We start from the raw sequence: 16,615 nt of genomic DNA, 5'->3' as shown, positions 1-16,615 counted from the left end.
CAGTTTGAGGGTTTTAATCTTGAAGGTCATATTTCTGTTGCCTGTCACTTTGACCAAACAAGTGGCTGAACTTCTTGGTTTGTAGGTGGATTTCCTTATCTCTCTTTTTCAAGAGATATATAAGTCTTGATTGCTGGAGTTATTGTGAAACAAGCAGTTGCAAGGTGGAGGAAGGGGTGGGAAAACACCAGGGCCCTGTAGATTCCATTTTAGAAAGCAAATATTGTGCCTTATGATTGTGGCACAAGAACAAAAGGGAGAGTGTTTTGCTTGGGGTTTTTTTCTTTGTTTGAGGAGCTGATAAACTCCTCCCTATAAGTGAGTGTGCTAACAACAGCAAGAGGTCTTCCCACGACAAAACATACTTTGTAAAACAGACATTATTGGCTTGAGGTTGGTCTCATGCTGTATAGACCTCTCTCTAATGGTTTCTGTGGATGAAAACCAACACAACTTTCATACCAAAGAGATTCAAAATAACCATTATCTTCTAGTAAAGCTGGGTTAAAAAACCCTGACCATTCTTGACTGATTTAATACTGTTTGCCTTAGTAATGCAAACTGATCACTCATCTTTGAAACCTTCACCTTATTTTAAAGTAATTCCATTTATAATACATTATGAAGTAACTGGGACTGTTATTTCCAGTGTTCTTGGTTTGTGAAGAGCATTTCTTAGATACTCTTTATTCCCCCTTTTTTTCTTTGGTACAAATCTGAAAATATTGAGCTAACTTCACAGTTTTATGAATAGGGTCCATAATGGGACTGAAGTATGTATGTTGATTAAAGGGAAAAAAATTGAAATTTTTGTGAAACTGCAAAGAAATGGCAGCTAAGGCTGTTCTGTTGTAAAATCAAATGAAAAAGTTACTTTACATTTTTTGGTTGCGGACATTTTTGCCTTTGCTAAAGCAAATGTCATTCAGATAGTCTGTATATAGTGATAACTTTGGGAAAACAAAATAATGATATACATTCTTTTTAGCTGGTCATATAGCTGGTTTCTGTTTGGTTTCCAATTTCTCCTCTAAGTACTAAGAATGTGTATTTAATCTGTAATGAGAAAAAAAAGTGCCAGAAAAAATATATACATGATAGCTGTTCAAGATAAACATATTATAACGTGTACTTATTTGTCTTAATTAAAGCATAGCTTCAGAAGCAGCATTTCAACACTACATATTTTAGTGGAAAAACCTTCATAGGAATCATGTTGAAAAGCTTCAAACACCTATGATAAAATGGGGGTGCACTGCCTGCTCCCCAGTGATCAAGAGGTTAACTTTAATTCATCTCCTCCCCTCCCCTCCCTTAAACTGGTTCTGTGAGGAGGGCTGCAAATTAGTACTTGGAAGACACAGCAGGGATTAGCTCTAGGGAGGAAAGGACTCCCCACTCCAGCGCTTAGGAACCTCACCTGGAGAGTGCATTTCCTTTTCTACTTAAGCTAACATATTATGCCTTCTTGTCACGAATGTTATTCCTTGAAGGAAAAGTCCTCTCTGGTTCTATCTTGCAATCTGCTGAATCATTCCAAATGTGCGGTGGAAGGGAGCGATAAGGCTGTAACGAGAGGGAGGCAGAAAACCGCTGAGGCTTTTGCCAGAAACGGGAATCCCGGCGTGGTGCCTCTTATGGGACTCCTTTACCCACCAAGGGGAAGGAGGATTCCCGTCTTTCCTCTTCTTCATGCCGTCCTGAGGAGGAGCTACATCACTGCCCACTGATTCCTAAGATACCACCAAGGCACAGAACTGTATAAATTCTGGTATCCGTGTAATGCTGCCTGACAATATTCATTTGGCAAACACAGACCCTGAGAAATCACAATGCTGCTTTTTGCCCCAGTCATCTCCTTCCTAAACTTCAAGTATCTACAACTGATACATTGTTGACATATAACAGGTGAAAAGGGGGAAAATTTACCAGTAATGGGAAAAATAGAGAAATCATTTTACATAGAATCAATCTTTTACCTCCCAAATGAAATAACACTGGGGTATTTTGTTGTTTTGCATTTCCAAAAATAATCCCCAAATCTATTTTCATAGGTAATTTTAAACAGTTAAAAATGGACAATAGAAGAAAATGTGTACAAATAAAATCACTTTCTCATAGTATATTGTCACATAATAGTTATCTACATCTAGTACAAGAGAAGCATTAGCCCAGTGCAGAATTTCCCATTGGGACTGGCGTTTGCCAGTGCCGTGTTGTGCATATATATCCTCAGAAATCTTCTGATGCATGGCTTGTTTCCTTCCACTTTTATGGAATTCCGAAGGATTGCAAGCAACAGGATATGTACAGCCTTGCACAGTATGTCCATCCCATGTGGGTATTTGCTGTAATTCCCAGGAGATTGTGTGTGGTGTCTGGGTAGGAAGAATGTGTCAGTCTGTCACCACAAATGGAAAGAGCTGTTGTTCAGCAAGCCCTCAACACACCAAAGGAATGGTCTCAGTGTGCCATGGAACAGCCCTCCTGGCTTAACTGTGAAGGTGAAGTTCCACATCCACGCTGCCCCTTCCTACTCCACCGCATCTCTATGTGGTGCTGAGGTGGTGCCTTCCAGAGCACATCTAGGAGTAATTTTTGCTTGTGATTTTTGCTCTTTTCCCGCTAATTTTATGTCATTGATGCAATCTTCTTCACCACAGAATCTCAGAAAACTCTCAGGAGTCTGTGCCAGTACTGGGCTAAGGTTATGAGACAAAACAGTGTCACCCCCTACCTTTTCAGTCCCTAAGGACTGAAAGTCATCTTTAGGATATCTTGACTGGATTATCATCTTCAGAAAGCTGTATTGAGGGGTCTGCAAGGCCAAAACTCAATACAAATTTCTACAGGGACCTCCAAAGTCATGTGAGATTTGGGATTAGTACTTTCTGTAGAGGATTTTGAGGTTCCTACCAGCATTATTGGGGGTACCATTTATCTATGTTGTGGCTGGTATCTTTGTAAAGGATTGATTTGTTATGATCTACAGTTCAGCTCCCTTCAGACACAACTAGATCTGATGGGACTCAACACTGACCATAACACTTCCTGAAGGTTTTAAACAATGAAGAAGACTAAGGGGTAACCACTGTCCTACCTCACAGTTTTGCAATCTGAATATGAGCCTATCAGGTTTCCCCAATAAAGCTTTACCATCGCTTTTTATGAGTATTGCAGGAATTCCTCTGTCCATTGGCAATATTCGATGCAGCCCTTAAATTAACCTCAGCAAGTGACATGTTTCCTTTTTCTTTCAGGTATCAAAGGTTTGAAAAGGCGTTTCTGCTTGCCGTCGACATAGGGGCTCGGGACCTGTTTATGGTGAGTCATTTCTGGAGACAGAGGCTGTTGTCAGGATGTTAAAATGGTTCTGTGTCATTTGCAGTCTTGGACAAATACTGAAGACAGAACTTTTCTACCTGCTTTGCGCTTTGCCATCATGGAACTCATCAGTAGGGATTAAGTATCTTTAGAGTAATTGACATTTTCCCCAGCATGGCCTACAGGCTATCCTTTATTTTTCAGGAATTGTTGTATATGTTTTTTAACTTTAACCTTCTCCATCTGACCTGATGTGGGTGAATGTCATCTTCACTCTAATAAGCTTATACATTTCTAATGTGTTCCTTTAAGTCCAGCTGCTGTGTCTTGGACACAAGAGCTGTCCATATCCTGGGGATCCTGAATGCTCTTAGTTTGTCTCTTAGGGTTTTGTGAAAAGTGACAAATTATGAACGCCTCTGCTGGTACTTTTAAAATAACAAAGCTCAGCAGCATCAGCACAAGGGTTTTAACATTTTATGCACTCTCTGCCCCCTCCCATTTAATTAGCTACAAAAGTAAAATTAACCAGCTCTTAAAAGGTCCTCTGTGTGAGCTCTGCAGGAGGTTCTTGTTTTATAAGATCGTGCACCGCAATGTCACAGTGAGGTCAGATGGACAAAGCCAATCGTGCTCTCCTAGTCTCTCAGCATGTTGCTGCTCCGCAGCTGATTTCATTGTTTTCAAAGAAACAATAGGAAAGGGCTTGTTGAAAAAAAAGCCCTTTGAACGATTCGTTTGCTTGACTCTTTTGCATAATGAAGACATTCTGTTGTTTAAATTAAGCTTTGACACTTGATGTTAATATCATTTATCCCATTAAGTCACTTGCCCTGCTAGTTTGATCTTGATATTTAAATTGTATGTTAAATTACACAATTAAATCCTGCTTTTAGGGGTTATGAAAATTCCCTTCTAATTATATAAAAAGTTGTGTGAACCTTTTGATGTTTTTTTCATGGCTCTAATCATCTGGCTTGTTCCATCTAATTAGAAAGATGTGAATACTGTGATAAACTTTCCTAAGTATGCATCAAAAGAATGTGATGGAAATGTCAGACTTTTAGGAAATTCATTACACGGTCTGTGTTTACTCTCCTCGATTTTTCCTCTTTTTAGATCGTCTTTTTCCTTTTCTCTTTTTATTGAACATAACCTCCTCAGTACAGATTTTATACCTAATCATGCTAAACACTGCCACAACTACTTATAAGATTCAGACTGTAGGATGTTTGGAGCAGCTTTTTATTGAGGGCTCTCCCACTGTACAGATAATAAATTCTCCCTAATTTTAGCCATGCTGGCAGAATAAATGACCCCTCATTTGGCATGCCATCTAAAGGGCCCTCTTTCATATGACTGAGAGCATTTCCTATATGATCTTTTTCTCTTTCCTTCCCTCTGCTGGCAGCAGGATTGAGGGAGGACCTCTGTCCTGGGATGGGGGTGGGGGGGGAAACACCAGTGTTGGGTCATGAGATGGGTGCACAGCTGCTAACAAGAGGAAGGGACTGTCAGTAGTAGCTCTGCAGGTGATATCATGTTCTGCTCTCAACAAAGAGGTTCTCCAGCTTTTTTCAAGAGGAGGTTCAATGTTCACCAAGAAATTAACTCTACTCTTTCTTTTTCCTCTCCTCTCTCAACACCTACTCTTCATTTCCCATCCTACCGATACCCTTCATCATAAATATATACTTCCAAAGAGTTTCTCCTGGCTTATGTTACTGTGAGATCAAAACCAGTTCTTTAATGTCCTTGTTCTGCTTGCATTGCCTTTGAGATTCCTCATAGTTTCCCCTAAATTATGCAACAAGCAGCTCACATACCTGCCTCCTCTGGGGAAATGTCCTTTTGCTAATTCCTTTTCTAAGTAAGTTATAATGAACAAACTTTGCAATAAGCTAACAGTGGCACTACTGCAAGACCACTAAGTACAGGACTCAAGAAGTTTAAACATGCATAGGTCATTACAAGTATTTATTTGCGCCATGGTAATTTCTAGGGAATTTGGTTTCATTGTGCTTAATACTGTGAAAATTAGATAGCCTGTTTCTTGAAACCTTACAGTCCTTCTAGGTATTAATATAACAATATTAATAATAATATAACAATACTGCTGCTAAGCAAAGTTTCTGTATCCCTCACTTCTGCTTAATACTGAATGATTCCTGTATATTGTTTATATAAATCAAAATGCAATTAATAATATACAACTTGACTTTATATATGTTTAAAGCCTTTTTATCCATTTTTAAACCCTCAGATGGCTCTAGGAGTCACATCACCTTATTCCAGTTAATTAATAGGATTTCAAGAAGAAACAGTAGTCTAAATAAAGACATCTGATGACATAGGCAAAATGAGAAAGAAAAAAATCTGCTTATTAAAGGAGAACAGAGAAGCAATAAAAAAGGAAGGATAGAGAAGAGCAGATATAACATAGGCTGAGGCAGATGCAAACATTGAACAGCTGTCATCCAAGACTTCTGAGAAAATGTCCTGTATCTTGGAGAATTTGTCTTGAGCATCTCTTTCTCCAAACAGGGCTCTGCAGCATTCCCATTATTTGTTTTGAAATTACTGCAGAGAAGTTTGAGGAAATGCTATCTGAGGGCTAATTTCTTTCATAGAAATGAAAAAGAAAAAAAAAAAGCTTAGAAGTTAGTCCTATGGCTATAGCATCACTGGTATGATGCCATAACAAGACAAAGATACACTGCTGTGTCTCTCCGCAAGCTTTACCCTCACGTCACATCTAAGTCCATCAATTAATATCATCTCCTACAAAGTTCAATAAAAAAATAAAACTGAAAGGGACATAATATCATGAACAACAGCTCCATTTATTGGACAGTGACTGATCCAATCTGTGACAGAAAAGATCAAGCAGTGGAAAGGTTGTTAGCTTGAAATCCTTTTATAGTACGTTCCAGCTCTCAGCTGCTGAAAATTCAAAAGGCCATCCCACGTACCAAAGGTGGCAGAAAAAAGTGCAAGGAAAAGACACTTTAATAAAACTGTCAGATCTTGGGTGATACACAGATGAGGAAAGTGCATGCTTCGAAGAAATGTTGGAGTGTTGCCCAGAAATATCCTATAGACAAATGCACATCAGTGTTTCAAATGACTTCTGCTCACCAACCTCTGTGAGTCACAAAGGTGAGGGTAAAAAAAGGAATTAGTCCAAAAAGTAAGCAAACTGTTAAATTATAAAATACAGCCCTTTCAGCAAGCTCCCAGTAAGCAGCTGGAAATTGTTTTTATTGTCACCATTGTTTTTGAGAAGGATGTGATCTTTGGACTGATAAATTCTTAGGTAATTGTGTGAAAAAAAAAATCTGTCATGAATGTTCAGGTAATTTAATTCTCTTTTTTCTGTCATTTTTTAAAGCACCTTGTAATCTGGTGTTCCTTCTTTCTCTTTTTTAATTTTCTAGTTTAATTCTACTCACAGAATCATAAACTCATAGAAAAATCCAATTTTGCTTGTTTATTTGAATGAGAAACACCTAAATTTAATCTGAAATGGTCTAATTAGGAGATTTTATTTTGGTAATCTTTTCTTTCTAAAGCTTGTTTAGAGAGGAGACAAAAGCAACTTTTTTTTAATTCTTCTTCCTGACAGCAACTTGAGGAATAACAAAAAAAACCACTTACCAACCTACTGCTAACCTTTGTTTCTTACAAGGCCCCTGTTGGTCAGTGATGGATATGTGGCATCTTTACATTTCTTTACCCAAAACAGAAAACAGGCAAAACCAAGGTCTGAAATACCAGCTGCTTTGACACACACAGAATGCACAACTTCTTTGCTGACAGAACTTCTTCATTTTCTGCAGCTGTTTTCATCCCTTCCCCAAGTTTATTATTTAAAGTTGCATGGAGGTGTGCAATACTTCTCATAGTTTAAACTACAAAAAGACAGTCATTAAGCATTGTCAGAATGTATTTTAAATGTCTGCCTGTACGTTCAAATCTCTGTAAGTTCAGACTTGTCCAAGAGCCCTTGGGTTTTCTATTGTTATCTTAATAAGCTGACAATATCTGCTGTTTAATCTTCATAGAAGTCATACCTTGCTACTCAGGCCCTTTTCTCCTGACAACCATGTTAGAACTACTAAGAGAGGAAATACAGAGTTCGCCACAAGTTCGTAACTCATTACTTTGCTCCAAGACACTTGCACATTTTTTAAGTCACACCTGTGTTTGTGATGAGAAAACACTGCTATCTCCTGCAGACTGTGGGGATCCTGAAAGTCAGTTCCAGGCTTTCTTGCATAATCAGTCTCACTTTCCCTAACGTTCTCAGTTTGGGTCTTTATTTTTTTGTTTTTTTATTTTTTATTGCTATTATTAAATGAGGGGTTAATAAAGGCAGCACGTCTTTCTGCTAACACTATTACTCTCACTTTTTTTCATATAACTTCTCTCTGTAGACTAAAGTCACTTTTCCTGTAAGAGTTTCTGTCATAATGATGAAAATGGCAGTAAATTCACACTAAGAAGCACAGTTTCACCTGAAATCTTCTGCGTTACTGAGAATATAGTTGCTTTTATGGTATACAGAGGTCAATATTTCCAGCAAATACTCCTTTCCCCTTTAAATTCCTGCATGTAGATGGATTGCAGAACAAAGTAATGACTCAAATCTCTGGATACCAAATGGCATCTTCAGCAATGAAGTGTGGGGAAAAAAATGTTGCCAACTGTTCTTGGATTACCCTCACTTTCTGTGTCACAGTTCATGCACAGAGCAGCATGATGCCAAATGAGAAGGAGATTAATTATCTCTTTATTAATGGTCAAGGATGAAACTTTACTTCAATGGCCAAAACCAGGGGCAATGAGACTGTAATTTGTCAGCAGAAATATATTCTTGAACAAATAGTGCTCTATGTAGTACTGGTGGTTTTCACCTCAAATATTAATACGAAATAAAAAACCTTGACTTTTGACAAAGTCATGTAGGGATAGCACAAGGGGAAATGGCTTTAAACTGTAAGAGGACAGGTTTAGGTCAGATATTAGGAAAAAATTCTTCCCTGAAAGGGTGGTGAGGCTCTGGCACAGGTTGCCCAGGGAAGCCCCATCCCTGGAAGTGTTCAAGGTCCCGTTGGATAGGGCTTGGAGCAACTTGATCTAGTGGAAAGTGTCCCTGCCCATGGCAGGGGATCGGAACAAGATGATCTTTAAGGCCCCTTCCAATCCAAACCATTCTATAATTATATATAACGATACACCCCTGCTGCAGCCCTCTGATTTTTAACCCTAAATGAAGGAGTAGATTCAGAGTATTAACAGCTATTCAGGCTAGACAGCAACATTTTTGGAAAGCCCCTTGTTGTCCAGGAGTGACTCAGGGATCATGTCAGCTGGGTGGATGCTAAAACCATTGAGCAGCTACTGTTGCTCTTATTACCTCCAGTATCAGCCCAAGGAGGACCACCATCACCTTACTCAAAGAACCGTGAGTGAACATGACAGCCTTCAAAACAAAAAGTAGTGCCTACAGATCTTTACCCCAAAACTCATGTACCAGGTGGAAACCTTCGAATCATAGATTCATTAAGATTGGAAAAGACCCCTAAGATCATCAAGTCCAACTGTTAACTCATTACCAACAGGTCCACCACTAATCCATGTCTCTAAGCACCACATCTACTTTTAACGCTTTTCAAATATGGGCTGTCAGCCAGAAGAGTTCCAATGCTTGAGGTCTGGTTTACACAGAGCCACCTCCTGTCAACCCTCTTTTAATTTGTGTTGCACCAACAGACCTTACTTCAAAAGTAGTTGGGTTTCTTTCACACCCTGAGTCAATAGCTTCACTTTTATTAGTGTGTGATTGGTCAGTGTTTTATTCATTGCTGTATTCAACAGCACAAGTAAGATAATAAATTTGCATTGGGAAGGAATTAAAACGTAACGGTAGGTTCATCAGTTCCATCTGTGTTTGTGATCTAAGTAATAAAAGAACCTCTTTCTTTCAAAATCCCTTTTGTTACTCCTGTTGAGATTCATTTTAGATTAATCTCTTTTTTTCTGCTTTATTTCCAAAGGACATCCATTACCTTGCACTAGATAAGGGTGAATTGGCACTAGCTGAAGTGGCAAAGAGAAAGGCTAATGACATTGATACAGAATCAATAACTACTGGAATTGGTAAGAATTAATGGTGTTTAAAAAGCCCTTTTTGTTTTAATCAATACTTGTCCTGTAGAACATGGTGTTATATTTGTACAGGGGTTATTGTTTTGATTGCGCTGTTTTCTTTGAAAGTGAGACTGTATTTTTATTTGTAACTAAAGAACTGGATTTTTATTCATAACTAAAGAAAGAAGCTTATAAAAATAAACACCAGCTCCCAAACTTTGCCTTTCAGTACCCATATGAGGATACCTATGAAGCAAAAAAGATTTATACTATGGCTAAATAGAAAAGTTCAGGCTGTACAAACTGAACTGAGTGTGAGAGGTAAGGGATTGAATCTGAAAATTGCTGTTCATATCAGCATTAAAGGCAATTTCATTCACCTGCAAATATTTGCTGGTGCACACTATATGAATAATGGGAGTCACATCCATCATTAATGCTTTGGCAGCATTCGGATGGAACACTTACTGATGTCAACACGGCCTCAGATCCTGCCTTTAAAGCAACAGCTTTGCTTGCAGTGGGATTCTTGCTGTTCCATAAGGAATATTGATGCAAAAGTTGCAGCATTAGATTAATTGCTAAAACACAGACAACTTTTCAGGCAGGGGAACTCATAACTTATTCACTTTCTCCTTGTGTTTCTTCTGAACTGACATGGAGAAAATATATGCAAACACTTCAGACTACTCTGATTTCATACTCTATAGCATGAACCAAGCAGAAGATGTCTATGTCTTGGGAGTTGACCTCCATCGAAGAGAAAGGATAAAAAAAAACCAAAACCACAAAAAGTTTGTATAAAGTATGCACAGTTCTGTGTTGGTTATTCTTCTGCATCTTTGAATGTTAGAGGAAATCACTGAGCTTTTGTTCTTGTTCCATGCCAAGAGGTAGAATAGGTTTAAAACTCAGAAGTGTTTTTCGTGAGTCAGAGTCACAAAACCTTTGAGATCTTGGGTAACACAGGATTCTTTTAGAACTGTACATCTCCATGTTTATCCAGAGCATACAAATAAATGCCACTACAATACATACAAATGCAGAGAGGCGTTATATGCATTTATGTGGCTATTTCTATCGATTGTGTAAATCCATGACTTTGAGGGCTATGCAATACAGTATCACCTCCTTTCCTGTCCAGCAGAGTAGGAATCAAGCAGTGCCTGTCCTGAACTCTTTTTTTCAGGGTATTTAATTTTCATGCTCAAGGTCACTTCAAGCATTTTTTCTACCACAACTGGACCTTTGGTCAATGCCTTTCACCACTAGAATTCCAAAAAAGAACATTTGTTAAGTTCTTTCTTTACAGGGCACTCTTTAAAGTGTACAGTCACATCTCCTTTGCTTTCTCTTCTCTTACTTCTTAGGTATTTGTCTTCTGCACCAAATATAACTGAGATACCTAGGACTTGCATCTGATCATTATCTATTCTCTGACAATCCAGAAGATTTAAACTCTAGTATGTGTCTTAATTCCTTTCAAACTACCATTATTACTAGATTTCTGAATTTAGGCTATTTTTAAGTTTACTAAGAGCCTTTTATAGTATTATAGACATATGTGCAGGGAGAGGGACAGGGAAAAAAACTGAAGTGATCACAAATGTTTTACTTGCATATCAAATGTAATACACGTGTTACTACAGTTCATTATGATTATTGTGTGCAGGCACAGTCTTCCCCTCCTCCAGTTACCTCTGCAATGCCCAATTAGCATAAATTATTAAAGTCATTTTATATGATAAAGTGTTTTGCTGAATAATTAACTATCAGAATGATTTAAAATAGTTTTCAATGCCCCTAGGGACAAACTGTCACTGAGATTCAGTCTCTAAACAGTAATGAATTTGCATCCAATTCATTCTGTATGAAAATAATCAGGAATCTCCCATGAGTTTGTTTCACTGCAGATTGGATGTCACCTTAAACATGTGAAATATCAGCCACAGGTTTTGTTTTATTATAGCTTGTTCCAACGTCTTTTCTTTATGATGTTGTTATTTCATAAACTGTTGTTGTAAAAAAAGATGAAATGAGGTATGAACTTTGTGGACCCAATGAAAACAAAAGATAAAAAGTGCTTTATATGTAACTTGCTATATTTTTCTAATATTTTGAGAGGGGGAGAAAAACTCATGCCAGAGCCAGAAGTTTTAAAATGCAGTTTCAAACAAGTCTCTATCCCCTAACCATTTCCCAAGGCCAGTCCTCTTTGTCTAGTCCCTGCTCTCTGTAGCCTTCAGCCACTTGGTTCACCAATGGTCACTTCCCGGATCAACCCCAAACTTCTTGAACACCCACTTCAGGCTTCTACAAGAAGACAGTAACCTAAGCAAACAGAGGCAACGAAGTGCAATCAGTACTACTGAGGTTATACTGGACACCTCTCTACAGCACATTTCAAATATATATATATATATATATTACAGTATAATATTTGATCCTAAATAGTACAAAAGCGAACCATTCCTGTGTATCTGATGAAATTTCCTGAGTTAACCCATCCCCAAAATTCAGCTCAGCGCTACTTGAAAATAAGATGAGTCATTGCTCCTGGCTCATTCCCAAGCCTTTGAAAGTGCTCCATCTTGCCCCAGATATATTTAATTTGTCAAGATATTTCTGTGTACAGGGCTCACTTCAAACATAATATACTTCAAACTCAGACATTAGGAAAAGTTTCGAACTTCTACAAATAATGCAGAATGACAATATAATTTCATCTGAAAAGTATAGGTGTCATCCAGAGGTCTGTAATCATTGGTAGATTCCTCACATATATTATATCAAAATTTATGTCAAGATAAAACTAAAAATAGATTGATTATTTTAAAAATTTCTGAATTTTGGTCTTTCTCAGTTCATCACATGATTGTGGTTTGGTAGACACCATTTTGGAGGAACCACCCTCAAAGCTAAGGATGTCTCTGGGCATATGGTAAAAAAACCTGTAGACCTCCAGAGCACAGCAGTTTGGTGAGAATATTGCTGAGCAAGATGAAGTGTCAAGTGAACTATGGTTTTGGCAGAATCAGATATTTTGTTCACCTGATTAAAATCTTCTAAAGAAAATTATTCTCATAAGATTTTATGTTTGACAGCCTGTGAAAATGCATCTTGAGGGATGAGAAGATTGAAGTAATGGTCCCGTACATCTCAGAAACATCATTAGCTTTCTCCTCTTTCCCTGCTCCTATTTGATCAGCAGACCACTGGCCATAGATACTGTGGTTTCTTCTGCCAAAGATTTTCTCTTGAATTACTTCTGTAGAAGAGCCATGAGTTCCTTAACAAGGTCAGGGTGTTCTCATTTAGCCTAAAATGTATGCTGTGCACCTCATTTCACTTGATTAAAAGAGAGGATAAATATTTACTCAATATTGACAATATATGTAGGCTACTAATAAATTCTGTTTGTGGGTGTAACCTGGCATACACTCTCCTGGAACAGTATTGTTTGTGGTGGTAGAGTGTGTCTGTTCAGTGCTGTAAACTGGAGGTTGATAATGTAAAACCTGAGTTGCAAAGAACTGACATGGCACAGCCTGTTAAGAAATGCCATAACTAATAATGATCATGGAGGTGAAGAACTCAGCCCTTCAGACATCATTGCTCAATGAATATCCAACAAAGAGCATATGTAGGCAGTGTCAGAAAGTTTCCCAAGGCCAACTTCCAACAAATTACATTAGGGCCTAGCAAGATGATTTTAACCTTCAAATCAACAGCTTTCACCCAAAAGGGATTCATGTTGTGACAAGACAGATAACTGCTGCATAGTTGAAAGGCAAATTGGGAAACCTTGTATTTCTGCTTAGAAAATTCAGAATATTAGTAACACTAATGTTTAGGCAACATTTCTAACAGAATATCTGAGGTATCTGAACAAAAACGCTGGTGTTTAAATAATTGGATTGTTCTGAAATGCTTGATGGGACTGACTAACATTTTGATGATTCACTGGTGTCTCATGAAAGTGCTTGAGGTTTTCCCATTTAAAATAGAATTTTAAAATATTTCTGAAAATATTCCATAATGTTTGCAAGCGAGATAGGAAATCTTATCAGTTCTCACAGAGACTGAAGTCCAGTTTCCCACACTGTTTGTAAAATGACATTCAAAATGCAGGAACCCTACATGCTTCACCTTATTGGCAAGGGGCATCATCAGTTTGAACCTTAAGTGGAGAATTTATTTATTTCACCTTAGTTCTGTGGAAGTGTTTTATACTGAATGGCTTACATGGTCTTTGTGATAATTAATAATGACACATGCTATGGTGTTTTGTCTTCCACACGGTGTATCAGAGATACCAGTCTGGACTTGCATACAGCCTGCTACCTCCAAATCACTTGTGATTTACTCAGATCTTCCCCTGTTTCTGACAGTCCTGTGGAGCCTGCTTGCATTTCAAGACCACGTTTAGAATTGTGCCCCTGTGTTTGTAACTTTCTCAGGCCCTGCATTAGCCTAGTTGGTAACATTTCTTCCTCTTCTGATCCATGAAGACTCTCAATCTCTCAAGCAATAGACTTCTCCCTTACCCTCACATACCTTTTCTGGCACTGATGGCAAAACCTTCTTCATTTCCTGCTCTTCCTTGGCACACACATCTTTCTCTTGTCATCTACTGAGTTTCAAGTTAACTGAGAATCTTAGCCTTTATTTCATGGCATGATTTTTATTTCACTGTGTAACATGTTTATGGCATGCTTCAAAGGTGTTATCCCGTACACGGGTGAACTGTGATCTAGAAAGACTTGGGGGACACCTGTTTATGCTACAGCTTTTTTTGGAGTTCTGCTTCCCTTAGTGTAGGTGTTAGATCTCCTATTTATTTATTTAGATTTTCAGTTTAAGTAATTCAAAACCTTTGGATTCAAATCCTTTGCTTTTATTTCTCTAATAATATGACTTTTTCGCCAGAGAGCCAGAAAAACATTTTTAATGAAAAATGTTTTCTAAGTATGATTGGCAGTTCACCTATGGCAAGAAATTAGTTTCCACAAGCACTTTTTTAATTTTGTGCCACCCAAGATGAGTGTCTTTGAAGATCTGTAGTAATTTGAAATTATTTAACTGTGTTCATGTATACACTCTCTTGAGCACATCAAGCCACACACAGCACTTGATACAGAGCCTGCTAAACACAATAAAAATATTTCCACCATCTTCAGTGGGCTTTGGATGGGGATTTTAGCAAGTAATGAGCTCATGTGCAGGCCTGGCATTACCAAGACTGCTGCCATCTGCAAAGAACCTGGTCTGGAAGGATGCTCTACTTGATGTAGACTGGTTTCAAGAGGAGTGAGCAACAGCCAGCAGTCATTGCGTGGCATCCTATTGAATTCATGGCCTGGCATACCTACCTCCATGACAGTGTAACAGTATGTTCCCAGAGAAGTGGATCTGCTGAATTTTCTTCTATATTCTGATTATTAGCTTTTTGTTAATGACGTGTTTAAATTTCCAACTGGTATTGAGGGGTTACAGGTATTAATTAGTTGTTCTCCTCCTTGTGTTCTTTTCAAGAAGTGATTTGTTTTACTTAAGGTCTATAGTGATGCCAAGCTATTTTTGGCTCCACCTCATTTCACCTCTCTGCTTGCTTGTGTCATGGTGTCAGTTTTGATCTATACCTTCCCACTGCTAGATAGCTTTGCCTAAAGACGTAATCCTCAGCCCCTAATAATTATAAGTACATCAGAAGCTAGTTGGTTTGCTTAGCTGCAGAGACCTACACAAAGATCTGTGTATCTTGACTTGAAAGAGATTTATAGTTTTGTGTCAAGCTTTAAAATAATCATGGCGTTCCATTTTTTTCCCTTCTTTATTGTGACATATGCTTGCCTGCTACAGAACCTGATTTAAAAAGTACCACTATATGCTTGAAATGAAGACACTATTCTCCTTAATATTTTAATTTTAATGATCCTCATATTTTGTAATATCTGCCAGCAGTAAAACTATACCCTATTTAATATGAAAAAGTCTTACCAGAAGTCATAGAGTAACTATTTTTTGCCTTCATTTTAAATTATGTGTTGAGTAGAAAAAAAGAGAAAAATCAGTAACTGGGAGAGCCAGCTTTAAGGACTTAAATATTTTGTATCTATAGCCACATGCTATGACTGGTTTATAAACAAAAAAACTACAGTATTTCCAAATTCTGGAAATCGAAAGGAGTTGTTTGTATCTGATCTGGTTTTATTCTGCTAACAATTAGGGTATTGCAAGGTATGTGAGGTCACACATATCAGACATCTTATCCATATAACCCCCAGCCAAGCTGATGCACACAGACAACAGTGAATGGGAGACACTAATTACCAAGTAAACAACGTATTTTCTGTGGACATGTATCAAGAAGAAAGTTAACAAAGTGAAAACAATTCACAGAGCTATTCCTTGGGGAAGAATCTAACATGATAAAGAATAGCTCAGCATAAGAGATCTGGAAGGGATGCCCATGGCATAATATTGAAGTGAAGAGAAGAAAGTCAGTACTCAAGTTGTTGACATTATGGCTAGGAATTTAAGTAGGAATTTGACTTCTCATCACTGACTCCATAGACTGTGGTAAATTTAAATAGAAAGCACACGTAGTTATAATAGCTGTTGAAACAAACTATCAAAGAAACTGATGCATGGAAAGTGTCTTTGCATGGAGACTGAATGAATACCTTTCTGGGAAATAGGTTTTAGCCAAATACAATTTATGCATTAGTCAAACACATGTTTTTCTGGCTTGGTGTAGGATACCTGGATGAAATTTAATAGCCTCTAATTTACTGTAGGTCAAACTAGATTATTTACACCATAGTATAATATTCATATGTTCTGGATTCCACTCTTGCCTACAGCTCTGTGAAAAAGCCCCTGGTAAATCTCCCATTAGCTTCAAAAGGCCCACATGTAGGCTAAAAGACTACACTTAAAAGCCACATAATATATATTCATACATCTCATAGCATGCACGTGTGTGTGTGTACATTAAATGGGTGTTATATTTATACATACACAGCCAAAATCTGGCCAGTCATAAAAATAGCTCCAAATCTGAACACAAGTGCCAGGGGAGTTATTACGTATTTATATTCTGCTTCATGATGTCAGCAGTCACAGAATCCACTGC

General features: G+C 37.9%; 1 protein-coding gene across 3 annotated transcripts in view; it reads left to right on the top strand.

Moving 5' to 3' along the window:
* Positions 1-16,615, top strand: part of WDPCP (WD repeat containing planar cell polarity effector) — a 148,265-nt gene that overhangs the window by 98,262 nt on the left and 33,388 nt on the right. For 2 of the 3 annotated variants that reach the window (XM_027662995.1, XM_027662994.1), the window contains exons 14-15: positions 3,261-3,324; positions 9,384-9,486. In XM_027662995.1, coding sequence (XP_027518796.1) covers positions 3,261-3,324; positions 9,384-9,486 — 167 coding nt within the window. Of the gene's footprint in view, positions 1-3,260; positions 3,325-9,383; positions 9,487-12,340; positions 12,454-16,615 lie in introns of those variants that run through there. The other variant, XM_027662997.1, reaches the window with a different exon arrangement.

The sequence above is a fragment of the Corapipo altera genome, unplaced genomic scaffold (assembly GCF_003945725.1).
Source record: "Corapipo altera isolate COAL_440 unplaced genomic scaffold, ASM394572v1 94, whole genome shotgun sequence".
Taxonomy (NCBI): domain Eukaryota; kingdom Metazoa; phylum Chordata; class Aves; order Passeriformes; family Pipridae; genus Corapipo; species Corapipo altera.
This window is presented reverse-complemented; position numbering and strand designations above follow the sequence as displayed.